We start from the raw sequence: 19,221 nt of genomic DNA, 5'->3' as shown, positions 1-19,221 counted from the left end.
ATTTACAAACCAGTGAGTTATTATATGTGTAACTGCTTGACAACCCTTTCGCTAGTAAGTTTAATCACCAGTTCACATTTAGCTTTGGCAACATTCCTATTACCACAATGTGAAAACAAACATATCCATCATTTATTTCCCCAATGTGAAATTAAGAATCTTAAATCTATTTCAAAATCTGTAGGTTGTGGTAGTTGGTACACAGCATGCAATACCTCAGAGTGCTGTGACCTCTCTTTCCATACAAAGAGACAACAAAGCTAGGAATGGTTCTTTCATAAAATAATCCATTTAGAAAATATCATATTTTTCCTCATGTGATAAACAACAGTGTTAGTTGTATCTAGGCTAAGGTCAGGAGCTATGGACTCCCTTAGAGTACATTGTTTGTTATGTGTTTGAATTTTTGAAGTACTGCAGACAAGATACATCACAAGCAACAAACAATCTGCTGGAAGAATTCAGCAGGTCAAGTAGCATCTGTGGGAGGAAAGGAATTGTCGATGGTTCAGGTTGAAACCCTGGGTTTCGCCCCGAAAGAAATGTCGACAATTCTTTTCCTCCCACAGATGCTGCTTGACCCGCTGAGTTCTTCCAGCAGATTGTTTGTTGCTCCAGATTCCAGCATCTGCAGTCTCTTGTGTCTACATTACAAGTAAAGATTTAAATAAATGATGCATAAGTACGTGTACTAAAATCAATATTCAGGATGTTTGGTGGATTAAAACTCTGAGATAATCTCAGAAAAATATTCCCAATTACTTTTAAAGAAGCTGCTATAATTTACTGTTATTATGAATATTACATTAAGCCTTTTAGTATTTAGAAGGACTATCTTCCATTTGCCCAGAAAAGAAATGGAATAGTATTAGATATGTCCTGAAATTATTCGTACTGTTCTAATACTCAACATTTCATTAAATGCAGCACACTAATACAAAGATTTATTTGACAGTCCTTCTCCTTCTCATGTAAATATACCGCATGCACCTCTTATGCACTTATGTTTTTACCTGAGGGCAGTCATCTAAACAGGTCCATCTTCCTATTGAGCATAATCTGTGCAACAACAACTTGCAGTTACATTGTCCCTTAATATAGAACATAGATCATTTAGTGTTGCAAATGAATAAAGTAGAACTAACAAGTCTTGTTGCTATATGTTTGATCTGATCTTTAATTAAGAATATTGCAGAAGAATTCCTTTTTTTTGAAGTGCTTGGACTGCAGGAAAGGCGCATCCACCCATGTTTGGACATTTTTTGACATACACAGCAAAAAGTTGTGCAAGGTTTAACTGCAATGTGTATAGATTCTGAAATAAATGGCCATTTTTTTAGATAACTATGTACAGCAAAGAAGATAAAAACCAAATGCTTGGCATCAAACTAAGCAAAATAAAACCAGTGTAACCTGTTTACATCTGATCGCATTTTAAGATACAAATAAGTTTCTCAAGCATTTGTTGTAAGACTGAATTTACAAACTATATTTGTTAATAAGGCAGCATTAATAACAACATCTTGATTTATATGGCACCTTTAATGTAGTAATAAATCCCATGGTACTTCGCAAGAGCTGTATAAGAGAAAATTTCTCATTGAACAAAAGGAAATATTAGGGCAGAAAAAAATACATTTTAAACAGTGTCCTAAATGAATAGGGTTTGCGACTACCAAAGCTGATTTATGGCAGATTGCTAGAGCTTGCATAAAATTGGAGCTGGATTACCTCCAGTGAATTTTCCCCTCTGCTGGCTGAGGAAAACCAAACTGGACAACATTGGGAAATGTGCAATGGGATTGTGAAACATGATTAATCCTCATCCTTTGATCTGCTTCAGGATGCACATAATAGTTCTGCTCTTGCCTCCTTGTGAGGAGTGAGACATGTGGTACAAAAAACACAGTTGCTGTGCAACTGGTCCAATTTGATGATCACCAGTTGAAGCTAGCTGGCAAGCTTTCACTTCTTAAAGGGGAGATGCTTATTATTTGCAACAATTGACTGGTGGAAATTTGGAAATGTTGAAGCAAGTCATGATGGAGCACAGGCAGGAGAGGGCATCTGGCCTTTCCACAAGAGAATTGCAGAATTCCAGGTATACTTCCAAGCCTTCAGATAATACTTAGTAAATGACACCAACATGGTCTGGTGCCACTTTCTAAGGTGACATCTTAATAAACAAATGTCATTTTTGGCTAGAAATTTTTCATCGCAATCGCCACTGGTGACTGAATTTGAAATCACAGTCACTTTGCTCCTGTGCTGAAAACTGAAGAAATACTCTTGCCAGATAAAGCCTTAGTCCAAATGTATAAACTGAGTTATTGAATGATTTTCATTATTCATGTAGAAACAGCGTGAACATTTCATACACAGAAAACTCAGAACATTCATCTATACCCATCAGAGCACATTATTTCATTAGTGCCAATGTTGCAAACCTCATCTATGATTCAGGGTTTCTGCCAGCACTTTTTTCTTGTGCTCATAATAGGTCACCTAAAGCAAGGCTTCCAGATTTCCAAATCAATCAATTTGGAATGTTCCATTCTTTCTGGCCTCCAGTATGAAATTTGTAAGGAAGCACACACTTAACACTAATCATTATATAAAATAAAAGCAGGAATGTCCACGTTCTGTCACTTCACCTTCCTTAGGCTCCCAAGTGTTAATATACAAAGTAGAAATGTATAAAATCACCTCTCTGATTAAAATCTTTTTTAGCTGTGTGCAATGATTGTCAAATGTGGAGCAGAAAATGCACTTCACAGCAGTTCCTTGATTTAAACCATGTGGGAAAAAAAGGCACCCTATTCTAGCTTGGATACGGACACAAGGACACATTCACCTGAATTTAATGTGTACACAATATGATTTAAGGTTATTGCATCTTTAACTCTGTCAGTGACATCCAATAATACCCTCTACTCAACCCTGGATTAAGGAATTCCAAGAATCTAAACAGAAATTCCTCACCAATATTTGAGCCTCTTCAAAGTTCCTGTACAAGCCCCTGTCCACACATGTGATTCGTATGCCAAAATAGACACATCTTACAAACAAAGGTACTATTGAAACTGCCAACAGTCTAGACCACTTAGTATGATGCATCCAAGTCTATGCTATTAACTATACAAATAAATCCCAGAGAAAATATTGGCTCTACAATAAAATGCCAGGACATTGGAAGGAAACCCAAGTCAGAATTTCTCTCTCCTCAATTATCTTAGCTTCACCAGAAAAAATGGATACCTTGTCATATCATTGATGTGGAGACAGGCAGATCCACTCTCCTAAATATGGTATATGAAACACACAAGGAGAACAAAAGTGAGTAAAAGAGGAAATATAAATATGGACTCGGAGCCAATACCATACTCTATCCCATTGTACAAAATAGTCATAATTTAGATTATACAGCTGAATATTTACCAAAGTGCAAACAATTCTGTGTGACTGTTTCCCTCACAGAAATACCCGAAAACAATTGCCAATGTTGTGTTGGTGTTGAAAGATAGTTACAAACAGGAAGTCCCACTGGGCAATTGATGTTATCTCATCTGGTCATAAGAAAAGAGAATTTAACATTTTTTTGAAATTTAGCTTCAGGAATATGCTCATTATAGCCACAAATAGGCTTCCAGAAAAATTCAAATAACATTTTACTGAATTTTAAAACAACCTGTTCAGTAATGTATTGGTATTGGTTTATTATTGTCACTTGTACCGAGGTACAGTGAAAAGTTTGTCTTACAAACCGATTGTACAGATGAATTCATTACACAGTGCAGTTACATTGAGTTAGTAGAGTACATTGATGTAGTACAGGTAAAAACAATAACAGTACAAAGTGTCACAGCTACAGAGAAAGTGCAGTGTAATAAGGTGCAAGGTCATAACAAGGTAGATCGTGAGGTCATAGTCCATCTCATTGTATAAGGGAACTGTTCAATAGTCTTATCACAGTGGGGTAGAAGCTGTCCTTAAGTCTGGTGGTACGTGCCCTCAGGGTATCTTCTACCCGATGGAAGAGAAGAGAGAATGTCCTGGGTGGGTGGGGTCTTTGATTATGCTGGCTGCTATACCAAGACAACGAGAGGTAAATGCTAAATTTAGGTAATGCTAAAATTGGGAATGGATATGGGATGGAGTATGGTATTGGCTCCGAGACAATATTTATATTTCCTCTTTTACTCACTTTTGTTCTCCTTGTGTGTTTTGTATGCCACATTTAGGAGTGTGGATCTGGCTGTCTCCAGATCAATGATATGACAAGGTATCCATTTTTTCTGGCCAAGCTAAGATAATTGAGGAGAGAGAAATTCTGACTAAGTGCAGAATATTAGTATTAACGATCATGTTTAGGAAGGATTATCTATTTTTTAAATAATTTGCCAGTGATACCCAAATTGCAAAAGGTGAATTATTAAAAAACAAATCATGTAAAGATTATGGCAAAACATGACCCATGGCTCTGATCTCAATGGACAGTACTTAAAAATAAAATCTAAAAGCTACTATTTAATACTTTGATACAGCAAGGACATTTGTACAAAATTAGTTTAATAGAGATTACTTGAAACAGAAATTGCATGTTTGGTTGGTTGTCAAAGATTAAATGGCTTTGCTATGACTTTTCTGCATCCATTTTGTTTGCAATTGTTGGTAGGACACAATTTACTGTTGAGATCACGCATTATATGGTCTGTGTTTCCAAAGCTTCCTGCCTAAAATGACAAAGTCACAATTTTTTAGAGAGAGTAAAGCCTTCCAGAATAATTAATGACATTAGTGCTTAATGCATAAAGATCTAAGATGCAATGTAGTCTGAGTTTTCATTAAATACAATGTGTTATCCAAATACACTTAGTGACTTGTTGCTTAGGCTAATGCAGGCTTAATTTTCATTTTCCTTTTTAGATTCCTGAATCTATTAACAAAAGTTAAATATGTACGAAACTTTATCAAACAACGAGTTAAATTATGTTGACTATAGCAAGAAAATGATGAGATGCCTAATAACATGCAAATTCAAAAGGGCATGTCTTTCCATACGTATCTGACAGAGTTATTTTTATGGTATTTTTAAGCTAGTTGTCAATTTGTGCCAAATTAGAACAATATATGTTCAAATTTTCCCAGTTCCACTTTCCCATCTTCTCCATATAACTTTTCATTTCTTTACTGATTAAAATCTATCTCAGTTTCAAAGATATTCAAAGATTCAGCCTCCACAGTTTTTTGAAGAAAATTATTCCAGTCACTACCTTTTGAGAGAAGAAATTCTTCCTCATCTCAGTCTTAAATAGATATCCCATGTTCTAAAACTATGCCCTCAGGTCTTCAACACTCCCAGACACATCCCCCCAGCATTTACCTTGTCAAGCTGCCCAAGAATCTTATGTTTCAATAAGATCACCTCTCCTGCTTCAAAACATCTATAAAGACCAAACCTCTTCAACCTTTCCTCATAAGACAATCACTTCATATCCAGGATCATCCTAATAAACCTTCTCTGAATTGATAGAATGTCTTTCCTTAAAAAGGGGAATGAAAACTGAACACTTTTCTCTAGAGGTGGCTTCACTACAACTTGTACAGTCCTAGTAACACCTCATTAGTTTTATAGTCCAACCACCTTGAGCCACATTTCATGAACCTTCCCAATTACGTGCTATGTTTGAACACTAGTTTTCTGTGTTTTATGTGCAAGATCCTCTGAGTCCCTTTGTGCTGCAGCTTTCTGCAATCTTTCTTCATTTAATAGTAGTTTTATCGTTTTTCCCTCCAAAGTGAAAAACCTCACATTTTCCCACATTATACTCCATTTGACAATTTGTTGCCCACTCACTTAATTTATTAATATCTTTCTGTAAACTGCTTGCATCGTCCTCACAGTTTGCCTTCCCCATGATGTTGGTATTATCTGCAAGTCTAGTTACAATGCATTCACTTCTTTGTTCTAAATCTTTGGTATATTTTGCAAAGAACTGCATCCTAGATCTGACCACCGTGGTACCCCCTCATTACTGGTTGGAACCTGAAAAAGCCTCTTAGCCCTACCACACCCCCCCCCAACCTTTCTCCTCTCACCTGGATTCACCTATCACCCGCCAGCTCGTGCTTATCCCCCTCCCCCCATTCTTTTATTCTGGCTTCTGCCCTCTTTCTTTCCAGCCCTGATGAAGTGTCTCAGCCCGAAACATCACCCGTTCATTTCCCTCCATAGATGTTGCCATACCCGTTGAGTTCCTCCAGGATTTTGTGTGCTGCTCTTAACCCTACATTCTGCTTCCTGCTATTAACCAATCTTGATCCATGGTAAATCATGTCCAGTGCAATGAGGTCTCAAGAAGTAACTTCTTGTGTGCCAGTTTATTGTTTGCTTTTGAATATCCAAATATATTACATCTACTTTCTGTTTTAGCCTTGTTGGCTGATACTTCCCCAAAGAACTCTGTGAATTGGTCAGACATGATTTCCCCTTCATGAAGCTACGCTAACTCTGCTTGACCAGATTATGACTTTCCAAATGTTCTGCTCTTACCACCTTAATAATTGATTCCAACATTTTCCCAATATTAGATGTTAGGATAACCAGCCTAAATTTACCCACTTTTTGCCTCCTACCCTTTTTGAATAGGATATCACAATGTCAGCTTTCCAATCCTTCAGTACCTGTCCAGAATCTAATGAATTCAGGAAGATTACAACCAATGCAGCCACTATCTCTGTAACCATTTCTACAGAATTCCACAGGTTCATCACCCTCTGGTGAAGAAACTTCTCCTGATCTTGATTCTAAACAGCATAGCTCACATTCTGAGGCATTGACCTCTGGTTTGGGACTCCTCAGCCATAGGGAATATCCACCCTTCTGTCTAATCTGCCTAGTCCTGTGAGAATTTTACAGGTCTAGGATGCAAACCATTAAATCCAGGAGACTTATCAACCTTTATCCCCATTAGTTGGCCTAAAAATAATTCTCTGGTGCTGATGGTATTTAATTCCTCCTCTATATTGTTAGAGTTAGTCAGATGCTTACTGTATCTTCTACCTTAAAGACTGTTGCAAAATATCTGTTTATTTACACTGCCTCTTCCTTGTTCTCGATAACTATTTCCACAGCCTCATTCTTCGATGGCCGTATGTTCACTTTGACCCCTCCCTCCCTTTTAATGTACTTAAGAGGAGCTTGCTTTCAATTTTCATATTTCTCACTACGTTGACCTCATCGTTATTTTCTCCTTGTTTTTTATTCCACCTTTGCTGGGTTCCACCTTATACCACCTATTGCCACCTTATACTTTTAATGTACTTAAGAGGAGCTTGCTTTCAATTTTCATATTTCTCACTACGTTGACCTCATCGTTATTTTCTCCTTGTTTTTTATTCCACCTTTGCTGGGTTCCACCTTATACCACCTATTGCCACCTTATACTTTTTTTCCTTCAGCATAATATCCTCTTTAAACTGTTTGGTTAACCAGTCCTGCTGCAGGGTCTCAACCCAAAATGTCAACAATTCCTTTCCCCTGACAGATGCTGCTCGGCTTGCAGATTCCTCCAGCAGTTTGTTTTCTGCTCCAGGTTCCAACATCTGCAGTCTCTTGTCTCCTTGGTTGACCATGGTTGATTCATTTCCCCTCCTCCCTATGAATCTTTCATCTTCTTTGGGATATATTTTTTAACAGAAGTCATGAATTATCTCCTTGAATATCTGCCACTGCAAGCCTAATGTCATACCTGCTAATCTATTTGCACACACCATTTTAGCCCACTCTATCCTTATTCCTTTGCAATTCCACTTGATGTTTCAGATCCAAGTTTCTCATTCTCAAGCTGAATTGTATCGTGCTGTGATCACTACTTCCTCCGGGATCTTTTAATATGAGATCAGTTATTAAACATACCTCACTGCACAATTCAAGATGCATTGTTCCTTAGTTGGCTCCATAACATATTGCTCTAGAAAACCACCCCAAATACAAATACAAATTCATCCGTGTGACCACCATTTCCAATTTGATTAACCCAATCTAAATGATGATCAAAGTCACCCATGATCAACTCACTACTCTTTCTAGCAGCCACACCTCTGCCATGATTATTCTCAACACCGGTGCCCCACAAGGCTGCGTCCTCAGCCCCCTACTCTACTCCCTATGCACTCACGACTGTATGGCCAGATTCTGCTCTAACTCCATCCACAAGTTTGCAGATGACACCACCGCAGTGGGCCTTACCTCAAATAACAATGAGTTGGAGTACAGGAAGGAGATAGAGAGCCTAGTGACATGGTGTCATGAGGAGAGCTTTTCTCTCAACATCAGGGAAACAAAAGAGCCGGTCATTGACGTCAGGAGTGGGGGGGGGGGGGGCGGTGCAGATGCTCCTGTTTACATCAATGGTGCTGAGGTCAAGAGGGTTGAAAGCTTCAAGTTCCCGGGAGTGACATCACCAATAGCCTGTCCTGGTCCAGCCACGTAGATGCCACGGCCAAGAAAGCTCACCAGTGCCTCCACTTCCTCAGGAGGCTAAAGAAAGTGGGATGTCCCCTTTGACCCTCACCGATTTTTATCAATGCACCACAGAAAGCATCCGATCCAGATGCATCATGGCTTGGTACGGCAACTGCTCTGCCCATGACCGCAAGAAACCGCAGAGAATTGTGGACTCTGCTCAGTACATCACAGAAACCAGCCTCCCCTCCATGGACTCTGTCTACACTTCTCATTGCCTCGGTAAAGCAGCCAACATAATCAAAGACCCCACCCACCCGGGACATTCTTTCTTCTCCCCCCTCCCATTGGGCAGAAGATATGTAAGCCTGAAAGCACAAACCACCGGGCTCAAGGACAGCTTCTATCCCGTTGTTATAAGACTATTGAACAGTCCCCTTGTACAATAAGATGGTCTCTTGACCTTAGAATCTACCTCATTATGGCCTTGCACCTTATTGTCTACCAGCACTGCACTTTCTCTGTACCTGTAACACTTTAGTCTGCATGACGTTATTGCTTTTCCTTTATCCTGCCTCAATCTACTTATGTTGTGAAATGATCTGTATGGATGGCAAAGTTTTTCATTGTACCTCAGAACGTGTGACAATAATAAACCAATTTACAACATTAGCCACTCTATATAAAATATAAATTATTTCTTAATTTATGTTCTTTTATATAGAGTGACTAATATTTTTTCTTTATTCATTCATGGGTTGTGGGCTTCGCAGGCTGAGTCGGTATTTCATTGCCCATCCCTAATTGCCCTTGAGAAGGTGGTGATGAGCAGTCTTCTTCAGCTGCTGCAGTCCTCGAGCTGTGGGTGCACCCAAAATGCTGTTAGGGAGAGAGTTCAAGGATGCTGACCCAGTGATGGTGAAGGAACGGTGATATATTTCCAAGTCAGGATGATGTGTTGCTTGGAGGGCAACTTCCAGGTGGTGGTGTTCCCCGTGCTTTTGCTGCCCTTGTGCTTCCAGCTGGTAGAGGTGGTGGGTTTGGAAGATGCCTTGGTGAGTTGCTGCAGTGCATCCTGTAGATGGTATAAACTGTGCTACTGTGTGTCATTGGTGGATTGATTAAATGGTTGTGGATAGGATACCTATCAAGCGGGCTGGTTCTGGCTTTAATCCCTTCGTAACTATCAATCTCTGGCTATCAGATCATACCCATCTACCTTTAATTGTGCTGTTAGTTCATTAATCTTGTTTCAGATACAACGATCATTAAGATACAGAATTCTTAATTTTGTCTTCTTACCATGTTTCCTCCCATCCACTGAGTCTATTGCAGCTTTATTTGCTTCTCAGCTTTTTTTAACCTCCTTATTCTTTTTACTTTTCTGCCCTTGTTTCCCTTTCCTCTAACTCCCAACTCAGTTCTCCATCCCCCTGCCATACCAGTTAAATATTTCCCAAAACCACTAGGAAACACCCTGTGAGGATATCGGTCCCTGTCCTGCCAGGATGTGACCTGTTCAACTTGTGCAGGTCTCACCTTCCCTAGAATTGGGCTCAGTGGCTCAAGAGTCTAAATCTCACCCTCCTATACCATCCCTCTGAAGACACACATATCTAACCTCCAAGTCCTTTTCTCACAAGCATGTGCAACCAGGAGTAATACCAAGATTAGATGTGCCGAACTCCATGTATTCAGCTTGTAGAACATTCCTTTTTGTTTACCTATATGATTGGTTCCAATATGCATCACCACTACTGGCTGTTCACCCTTCAACTCCAACCTGCAGCTGCTCCAGGCCATCCCTTAGCACAAGGGAGGAAACATACCATTTTGGATCCCCAGATATGCCTGTCTGTTCCCCTTATGACTGAATCCCCATCACTATAGCCCTCCTTCTTTCTTTCCTCCCCTTCTGTACTGCTGAGCCACCCACAGTGCCACAGACCTGGCTCTTGCTGCATTTCTGAGGAAGCCATCTTCCCCAGCAGTATCCAAATGGTATATCTGTTTATGAAAGAGACGGGACCAGGGAACTCCTGCATGGTAGCCTTCTTCTACTCTGCTTAGCAGTCATCCATTTGTTTTCTGTTGTGCGACCTTAGCCTGGGATGTGACCACCTCTGAGCCTGTGTTATCCACACATGTCAGCCCTGGGGATGCTCCATAGTGACTCCTGCCACAGCTCCAGCTCTGAAATGCAGACTTCCAATACCCACAGCTGGTGACACTTCCAGCACATGTTCCAGCACACTGGAAGTATTCCTGGCTTCCCGCATTGCACAGGTGGAGCATTCTATGTGACCGAGCTGTCCTGCCATGATCTACCCTTACATTCTGGCCAGTTCTACAATTTGGAGCACTTGGGAGAAGGGCACAGAGGAGGTAGGAGGAAAAAAATACCCACCTTGCCTGAAAATTAAGAGGGAGCATGCTTCCTTTCCCCTTCATTGCATTCGCAAGTTGTTGCAATTTTGTTCTAGGTTCAATTTCTCCTCAGGTTGGAACGAACCTGTTTCCTCTCTTGTGGCAAAAAAGATTTAAGGTGAGTTTGAACAGATGCATTAGGGACACTTAAGAGACTCTTAGATGCATGAATGATAGCAAAATGGAGGGCTATATGGGAGGGAAGGGTTAGATAGATATTAGAGCAGGATAAAGTGTTGGCACAACATCGTGGGCCGAAGGGCCTGTACTGTGCTGTAATGTTCTATGTTCTAGGTTCTACCCGTAGTGAGCATAAGTTTTTGTGCTGACACAAGAGACTGCAGGTGCTGGAATCAGGAGCAGAAAACAAAATGCTGGAGGAACTCACTGGGTCAGGCAGCATTTATGGAAGGAAATAGACAGTGGACATTTCAGGTTGACACCCTTCATCTCTTTGTGCTGAGTTTGTTAAGATTATTAGCATATGAATGAAAAATAGTTATATTCTCTGGCACAAACATCTCTTATCTTCTGTTTTAATGACCAATTGCCATTTCAAGATCTGTGATAATTTCATCACTTCAATTTTTATCAGCTGAGAACACATTCAAGGAAACTTGTAGCTTCTATTAGCAACAGACCCAAAGGAACGGGAAATTCTATTGTTAATGCAAATAGCTAAAATACATGATAGTTCTCATTGTTCAGTGAGACTTATAGAGTTGTCTCGGTTTAATGTCAAAGATGGAACTAAGCCCAAACTATAGTGGAATCAACTTGTTCAGGGCAGATAGTCCTATAATTTCTGTAGCTACTTGATATGGAGCTGTAGAAAATTACTAACAGTTAACAGCATGGGATACTTTCATTTCTTCCAGTAAAACACTTGTGTATAATAATGAAAATCATTAAAGGAATGTTCTAAAAAGATTTCCACACAGCCTCAAATTTCATTCAGAAAATAATATTTACTCAAAAAGACAGAAATTATAGGTAGACAAATAGAATAAAACTGTGGAAGACCTGCAGGGACAGTAATAGAAGGATCAAGAGATACAGAGAGTGACAGACAAAGTGAACCCGGAGACAAGCCATACTGAGAAAGACTGATACATAAAGAGAGAGATAGAGGAGAAGAGGGAGGGAGAAAGGGATTCAGACAGATATAGAGAGTGAGACCAAGGATGAGAGAGAATACAAGAGGCAGAAGGACAGTGACAGGACAGTTGCAGATCAACAGAAAGTTAAAGACTACATAGAACATTACAGCACTGTACAGCCCCTTCGGCCCACGATGTTGAGCCGACATTTTATCCTGCTCTAATATCTATCTAACCGTTCCCTCCCACATAGCCCTCCATTTTTCTATCATTCATGTGGCTATCTAAGAGTCTCTTAAATGTCCCTAATGTACCTGCCCCCACAACCTCTGCTGGCAGTGCGTTCCATGCACCCACCACTCTCTGTGTAAAAATCTTACATCTGATGTCCCCCTTATACCTTCCTCCAATCACCTTATAATTATGCCCCCTCATGTTAGCCATTTTCGCCCTGGGAAAAAGTCTCTGTCCACTCGATCTATGCCTCTTATCATCTTGTACACGTCTATCAAATCACCTCTCATCCTCCTTCACTCCAAAGAGAAAAGCCCTAGCTCACTCAACCTATCCTCATATGACATGATCTCCAAAAAGACTGGAAGACAATCATGGTCAAGTATCGTAATGCTTTAAACAGTAAAAAAAATTGTCAGGGCAAAATACAATGAGAATGAAGCATTTGCAGGATTTCAGGAAGACAGCCAAAATATGTTATAATTATGGCTTTAAGCAATGGCAAGAGAGATTAAACCTGTAATAAACTACGTCATAAAGAATCCCAATTCCTTTTTTTAAATTCACCACTGTGCACAGCTCAATGCTAAGTGCAGTAATGACAACTCCTAAAATGCTCTATAGCTCTAGTTGCAGAACATGATGAATGGGGAGGTCTCATATAAGAAAATCAACAGAGGGGTAAGAGAGTTTACAGAACCCAAAGTCTATTCCAACAACCCCAGGTTTAATGCCCACTGGTGAAGTCTGACGAACTAAAAAAAATATTGACTTCAGAATCAGAATATTATCACTGACATATATCATGAAATTTATTGTTTTGTGGCAGCAGTACAGTGCATGACATAAAGACATAACAATTACTCTAAGTTACAAAAATAAATAAATAGTGCAAAGGAGTATTAACAAGGTAATGTTCCGGGTTCATGGGCCGTTCAGAAATCTGATGGCGGAGGGGAAGAAAGATGTTCCTGAAATGTTGAGTGTGGGTCTTTAGGCTCCTGCACCTCTCCCTGACTGACCCCTCAATGAAGACTGGTGTGTGTTCTCCCAACTTCCCTTCCAGAAGTGACAAGCAATTCCTTGGTTTGGTTGATGTTGAGTGCGAGGTTGTTGTTGTGACACCACTCCAACAGCTGATCTATCTCACTCCTGTACGCCTCCTCATCGCCATTACCACTATTATACTATCATTGTCAGTATTATTAAGATGCAGCAGCAACAGTTCATGTTTCTGGCTCCATTTTTTTGTGGCTCAAGCCAATCCGATGGTTCTGAATTTGCACCTTCTTTCAAAGTGTTTAACATCTGATCATATTTCAGCAGTAATCATGATAATTTTGACAAGAAGTGAACTGCTTAGTTCATCAGAGTGTCAACCACAGATCAGTCAGTAGCATTCTTACCTCTGGGTTGGTAGGTTCCAAGATCACAGAGACTTGAGCACAAATATCAAGGCTGACATACAGCCTTTTGATGAGATTATTAAGCTGAGGTCTTATCTATACTCTCCAGTGAGTGCAAAAGCTATTTTCAACAAAACAGGGAATGTTATCCCTGTTCTCTTGGCTGATATTCATCCCTCAGTCAATGTTTGTTAAAAAATGATTATCTGGTCAGTATCACATTGCTATCTGTTGGAATGTATAAATTGTCGAACGTCATGAGAACTCAGAATATATTCAGAAGGCTGGAGGTAATTTGGAATGTTTTGAAAGGGATTGAATGGCTTTATATAAATACAGAAGAACCCCAATAATTAGCTGTCCAATGATTCAGAAACCCCTGTGGTTTGGCATCTGGCTCAATGGGTGATGTTTCTTACTCTCCCTTCTTACTCACGAGGGCCCTGGTTCCCACACTTCCTTCCCATTCACCAGGGCTCCTGTTCCCACATTGACTTTCCACTCCCCAGGACCCCTATTCCCGTGCTCCCTTTCCCCCTTTCTATGCACTGGAGCCCTGGTCCCCATGTTTCCCTTTTCACTCATCATGGTCCGCCAGTTTTGCACATTCCCTTTCTACTCATCAGGGTCTCACAGTGCACAGAGTGCACTGTCAATTTGAGGGTAGAGGGAAATTCACTTTGGTGTCCAATGATCAAAGGTTACTGTCCAGACCTAAGGCCTGTAAATGCTCTCCAAATGCCATCATGGACAGATTCCCATCATCAACATATTAATACTTGATTGCCAGCTCCTTTTGAGGCCTGGTTCAGCAAGTCCCTACATTCAGTTGGTCCGCCACATATAATTGATCCTGCAGCCAGACATAGAGAAGGCTCCAAGGGTGAGAATAGAATGGAAACACTGAGGTAGCCCAGTTGTTCTATCTACCAGAGCTGCGCCCTCATCGTGTGCCTCACCACCATTTCATCCAGGCTGGATGATATACGCTTGCCTTGTCAATGATGCCCAGATTCTGAAAATGAATTAAAAGATGAGAAAAAATCTAGACTGAGGTCTCTCAGAGTCCACATTCTCCCTCTAACTAATTAATGTCCCTCTGCTTTTCATGCTATTCCACTGAAGCTCTACTTGTGCAGAGATAGGATTATGGTATTAAAAAATTGTCATCTACACAATAAATTGGAATTAGCCATTGACATCAGCAGGGGATTTAATTAGTACTTGAAAAATATTAGCTTTGGTTCTGCAATGCAGGCCAGGCAAATAAATGATTCACACCTTTAAACAGCTATATAGTGTCAGTAGCACCAGATAATTTATTTTGCCGAAACATTGTCTAATACTTTAAAAAGTTGAACTATTGTACTAAGGCACTGCATGCAGTTCTAGCACAATATAAAAGTTTGATCAGCACAGATATGCTACTGATCTGTTGTGATCTGTCTCTTTGAACTGGATGTAGTTTTCAGTCTGATTTAAGTAAAAGGCAGTTCATCTTCTAGGAAATATTAAATTCCTGTCCCATAGAATCATTGACTGAATTTCAATGCAATCTGCAAGAAAATAAGTCTCTTTCCGTTTCTACTGAAAGTGAACCCTTGGCTTTGACCTCATGGGAAATTTTCTGTGCACAAAATCAGATACTGTTTCAGTGTTTTGCAATTTCCCTTGCCTCTAAAATCTCCATGTCATCAACAAATATAAATGCTGTATTTTCAGTTGTGAAAACTTCAATTTATGGTGTGTTGTCAGCAAGCCAAAAGGCTGCATGTAAGCACTCTGGCTTCCCTTCCATCACCTATATTTCCTACCACACCCTACGGCCACCCCCACCAACCTCTTATGGAAAGTCCCTTTACATGGCTTGTGATTTTAGAAATAGTGTATTTTCTACCATGAAACTATTCTGGCAGCTGCTATCACTCTTTACAATAAAATTCTAAGGGAAAAAAGCCCTGTTGGACAATTAAGTTTTGACCTCTATGTTAATGGTTCACAGTACTGAGGTATCCTCTGTCCTTTTCTCCTCTCCCTCTTTAAAACCATGTCCTGCCTTTGTTAAATAACACTTCTCTTTATAAACCTACCGCCACAGCCAGGCTGCCTTATGAGTCAGTGTGGGAAACTGTACTGCCAAAACACTACTTAGTTTATTCACATGATATCATGGTGGAAACCACCAGAGAAAGCAGATTCCCAGCATTTCTGCCCATTCTGAATAGAATTATGCCTAGAAGTTTGAGCACAGTAGAATCCACCATCACTATTTGCTGGCGTTCCACTGCAATTTTATTTTGTGTTTTTTTTTTACTTTTTCCTTACCAAGCCCAAAACTGTATTTATTTTAACTGATTATTTAAAAAAATAGCATCAGAATTAAAAAGTCAGGTGGGGGGAGAAACTCATCTTTGGTTGCCAGCATTAAACATGCATGAGTATCAGCCATTGTTTGCACTCACCACTACTCATTCTGTTCCATTGGGAACAAATCTGCAGACGTGAGTAAGACTGACGGATGATACTCTTTCACACTTATAGGTTACAAGACAAATTTTTGCCCCACAAGTTTCCAATAATGAATATTCTTAAACATGCTTCATATAGATAATGATTCAAAGGCACCAACTTTCGAAGTTGGACTTTAGGAAAATAATGCTTGTTTGTGTTTCCTTTGATCCAATTATTTATGGTTACCCATAAATAAATCAGTCAGCATATATGAAAATGATCAATTATTTATGATCATTTTTCATATATGCTAACTGATTTTCAGAAGACTTTTGTAAGTCATTTGAGGAAATTCCAGCGTATTGTCTAAATCTATGGAAGAACAAACAATAGTAAAATATTTTTTGAATTAAGTCTTGCCACTTTAACTAAGGATAGGATCAACTCGTGGATAATTTGTAGTGGGTCTAATCAATGTGAAATGATCAGTAAAGTCTAGAAAACAGTGAGATGACGGAACATCTGTTTGGTTAGACATCTGATAGCACCAGTAAAAGAATATTAGTCAACCAGTTTGTGGTGGACCAACAAACATTCTGTTCAAGAGCCTGTTCCTGGGAAATCAGGCTCTGGTATCATGTGCCACTGAAATAATCTTGTATGAGGAAAGGCCTTTCCTTCACTTGCTCGGGCTCAGCAGAGTATTCACACAAAATCAGAAAAGGCCAGTGCTGGATCTTGGATTGGGGTACGAAGGTAAATGGGCATCAACTGATTAAGAGTTGACTGCTGGGATTGCAGGGAATGGAATCAACAGTTGGAGCATGTGATTGGTAGTTAATGGCGGGGGGGAGCTGGGAGTTGGTGGGATGGGTCAGCTGATCACTAGATGGGGGGCAGCGAGTTGGTTCAGCAGATAAGCTGTGTGTTGTGGCCCACTGGCTTTTACTTGCTCTATCCAAAAACAATCCAGCTAGTCCCTCTCCCCACCTTGTCACTCTCAATGGGTTTTCACATTTCTGTCAAGGCCAATAGTTTCTCCCTATCTACTCTGTCCGGACCCTTTTATGATGTTAAATACCTCTATCAGATGCCCTTTGCAACCACTATTCTGACAAAAACACCCCCATCTTCATGACTAAAGTCCCTTATCCCCAGAAACAGCCTGATGAATATCTTCTGTCTCTTCTCTAAGGCCTTGCTAAGTGAACTGGATACAATATCCATTTTGTGGCTGATTCACCTCTACTTTCTTGTTCTAGTACTTTATATACCTCCTCCTAGAAAGTTCTGGATCCCATGTGCCTTCTTAACAACTTTCTAAGTCTGCCCTGCCATTTTCAACTACCTGCACATTAATATCCCCCAGGTATGCATGTTTTTGTGCCCATCTTAGAATTGTACCCTCAAGTTTATATTGTTCTCTTGACCCGTGTTCAATTCTGCCCACTGTCTGTAAGGAGTTTGTACATTCTCCCCATGTCTGCATGGGTTTCCTCCGGGTGCTACCGGTTTCCTCCCACATTCCAAAGACGTACAGGTTAGGAAGTTGTGGGCATGCTATGTTGGCACCAGAAGCGTGGCGACACTTGCGGGCTGCCCCCAGAACACTCAACACAAAAGATGCATTTCACTGTATGTTTCCATGTACATGTGACTAATAAAGATCTTATCTTATTATTCTTTCCTACCAAAATTTAACATGGAGAATAGTTTACATTAAGTTTCATCTGCCACTTGTCTGCCCATTCCAGTAGTCTGTCTATATCTCCTTGAAGCCAATGACAATCCTCTCAGCGTTCATTGTGCTTCCAAGTCTTGTGTATACAAATTAGGAAATTAGTGTCGATATATCTGCGTGTAAGTTATTAATCGACATGAGGAACATCAGTGGTCCTGGTACTGACCCTGGGGGAAACGCTGTACATTCAAAAACCAAACTTTCACCACTACTCTCTTTCTTGTCACTTAGCCAATCTTCCATTCATGACGATACTGCCTCTTTTATTACACGGGTTTCAGTCCTTAATGACAAATATTTTATATGGATTGTTTTCAAAGTCCATGTATACCACGTTAATTACGTTTTCTCTCGTTGAATCTCTACTACTTTATCAATAAAACCATATTTACCTTTTAAGAAATCCATGTTGGCTTCCCTAACCAATCCACGTGACTGTCAATTCTGTCCCTAGTTGTCGTTTCAAGATATATTTCTATATATTGTTTCAACTAGTGTTTAGACTCTCCAGAATGAACATTGAAACGGAGACATGGCCTAACTGTTGCAGCGGCGTCAAACAGGTCCATCACTGGCGAGCAGTGTTGCGGCCGATGGCAGCGCTCCGCGGCTGAGCCACCCTGCGGGCTTACCAGCTCGCCCTCCCTCCCTCTCCCACCAGCTGCCTCCACACCGCAAGCCCGAGACCCTGAGCGGCTCCTACCTCGCCGTTACCCCCCATCCTGCCGCCGTTCAACTCGATGTTTTCAGACTCCATCTCCGCTTCCAATCTGCGCTGGGCGTCCCCTCGCACTGCTGCCCCTCAAAGTGTCTCGTCCCGACTGAGAAGGCGGCTCTAAGGGGCGCTCACTCACTGCACTCGTATGAAGCCCGGGCTTTTGGTTCGCTGTCACCACCTAGTTTCAGATCCTGAAATTTGTTCATCTGCTCGGGAGCCAAATAATGAGACCCAAGTCTACACTTTCACAGAATTATTGAGTTTAACACGACATATGAATTATAAAACTCTTCTCCCAAACCTGGGAAATGCCCTGGATTCGGATCCGTTCGACCGATTGGAAAATGTCGCCTCTTCATTAAACATGTTCTGAGAATTGAACTGTAGATTACTTGCTTGATTGTAAACTGTGCTCCTCCTGCCGGTTAGTGAGTGTCACTGAATGCTTTACTGTACCTCCCTTCAATTTACAAACCAGGTTTTTCCTCAAACTGACATTCTTTTACAGCAAATCAATATGTAGAATTTGGTTAAGTATTGCACTAGATCACAAATTCTGGAACTCCCCCACTGATCCGTGTGCGAGTAACTTCACTGCACAGATTATCGCAGTTCAAGGAAGCAGGACACCACCAACCTTAAGCGAGGGCATCAAATGCCAACCTTGCCACTGAAAC

The 19,221-nt window shown here is 40.5% G+C and overlaps 1 protein-coding gene across 3 annotated transcripts in view; it reads right to left on the bottom strand.

Moving 5' to 3' along the window:
* The window catches only part of ninj1 (ninjurin 1), a 110,978-nt gene that overhangs the window by 24,489 nt on the left and 67,268 nt on the right, over window positions 1–19,221 (bottom strand). For 2 of the 3 annotated variants that reach the window (XM_052018501.1, XM_052018504.1), the window contains exon 1: window positions 18,530–18,839. The exons of the other annotated variant lie outside the window; for it this stretch is intronic. In XM_052018501.1, coding sequence (XP_051874461.1) covers window positions 18,530–18,583 — 54 coding nt within the window. In that variant the 5' untranslated portion in view covers window positions 18,584–18,839. Of the gene's footprint in view, window positions 1–18,529; window positions 18,840–19,221 lie in introns of those variants that run through there. 3 annotated transcript variants of the gene reach the window in all.

Source organism: Pristis pectinata, chromosome 6, assembly GCF_009764475.1.
Source record: "Pristis pectinata isolate sPriPec2 chromosome 6, sPriPec2.1.pri, whole genome shotgun sequence".
NCBI lineage: Eukaryota > Metazoa > Chordata > Chondrichthyes > Rhinopristiformes > Pristidae > Pristis > Pristis pectinata.
Note: the sequence above shows the minus strand (reverse complement) of the source record. Positions and strands in the feature narration are given on the sequence as shown.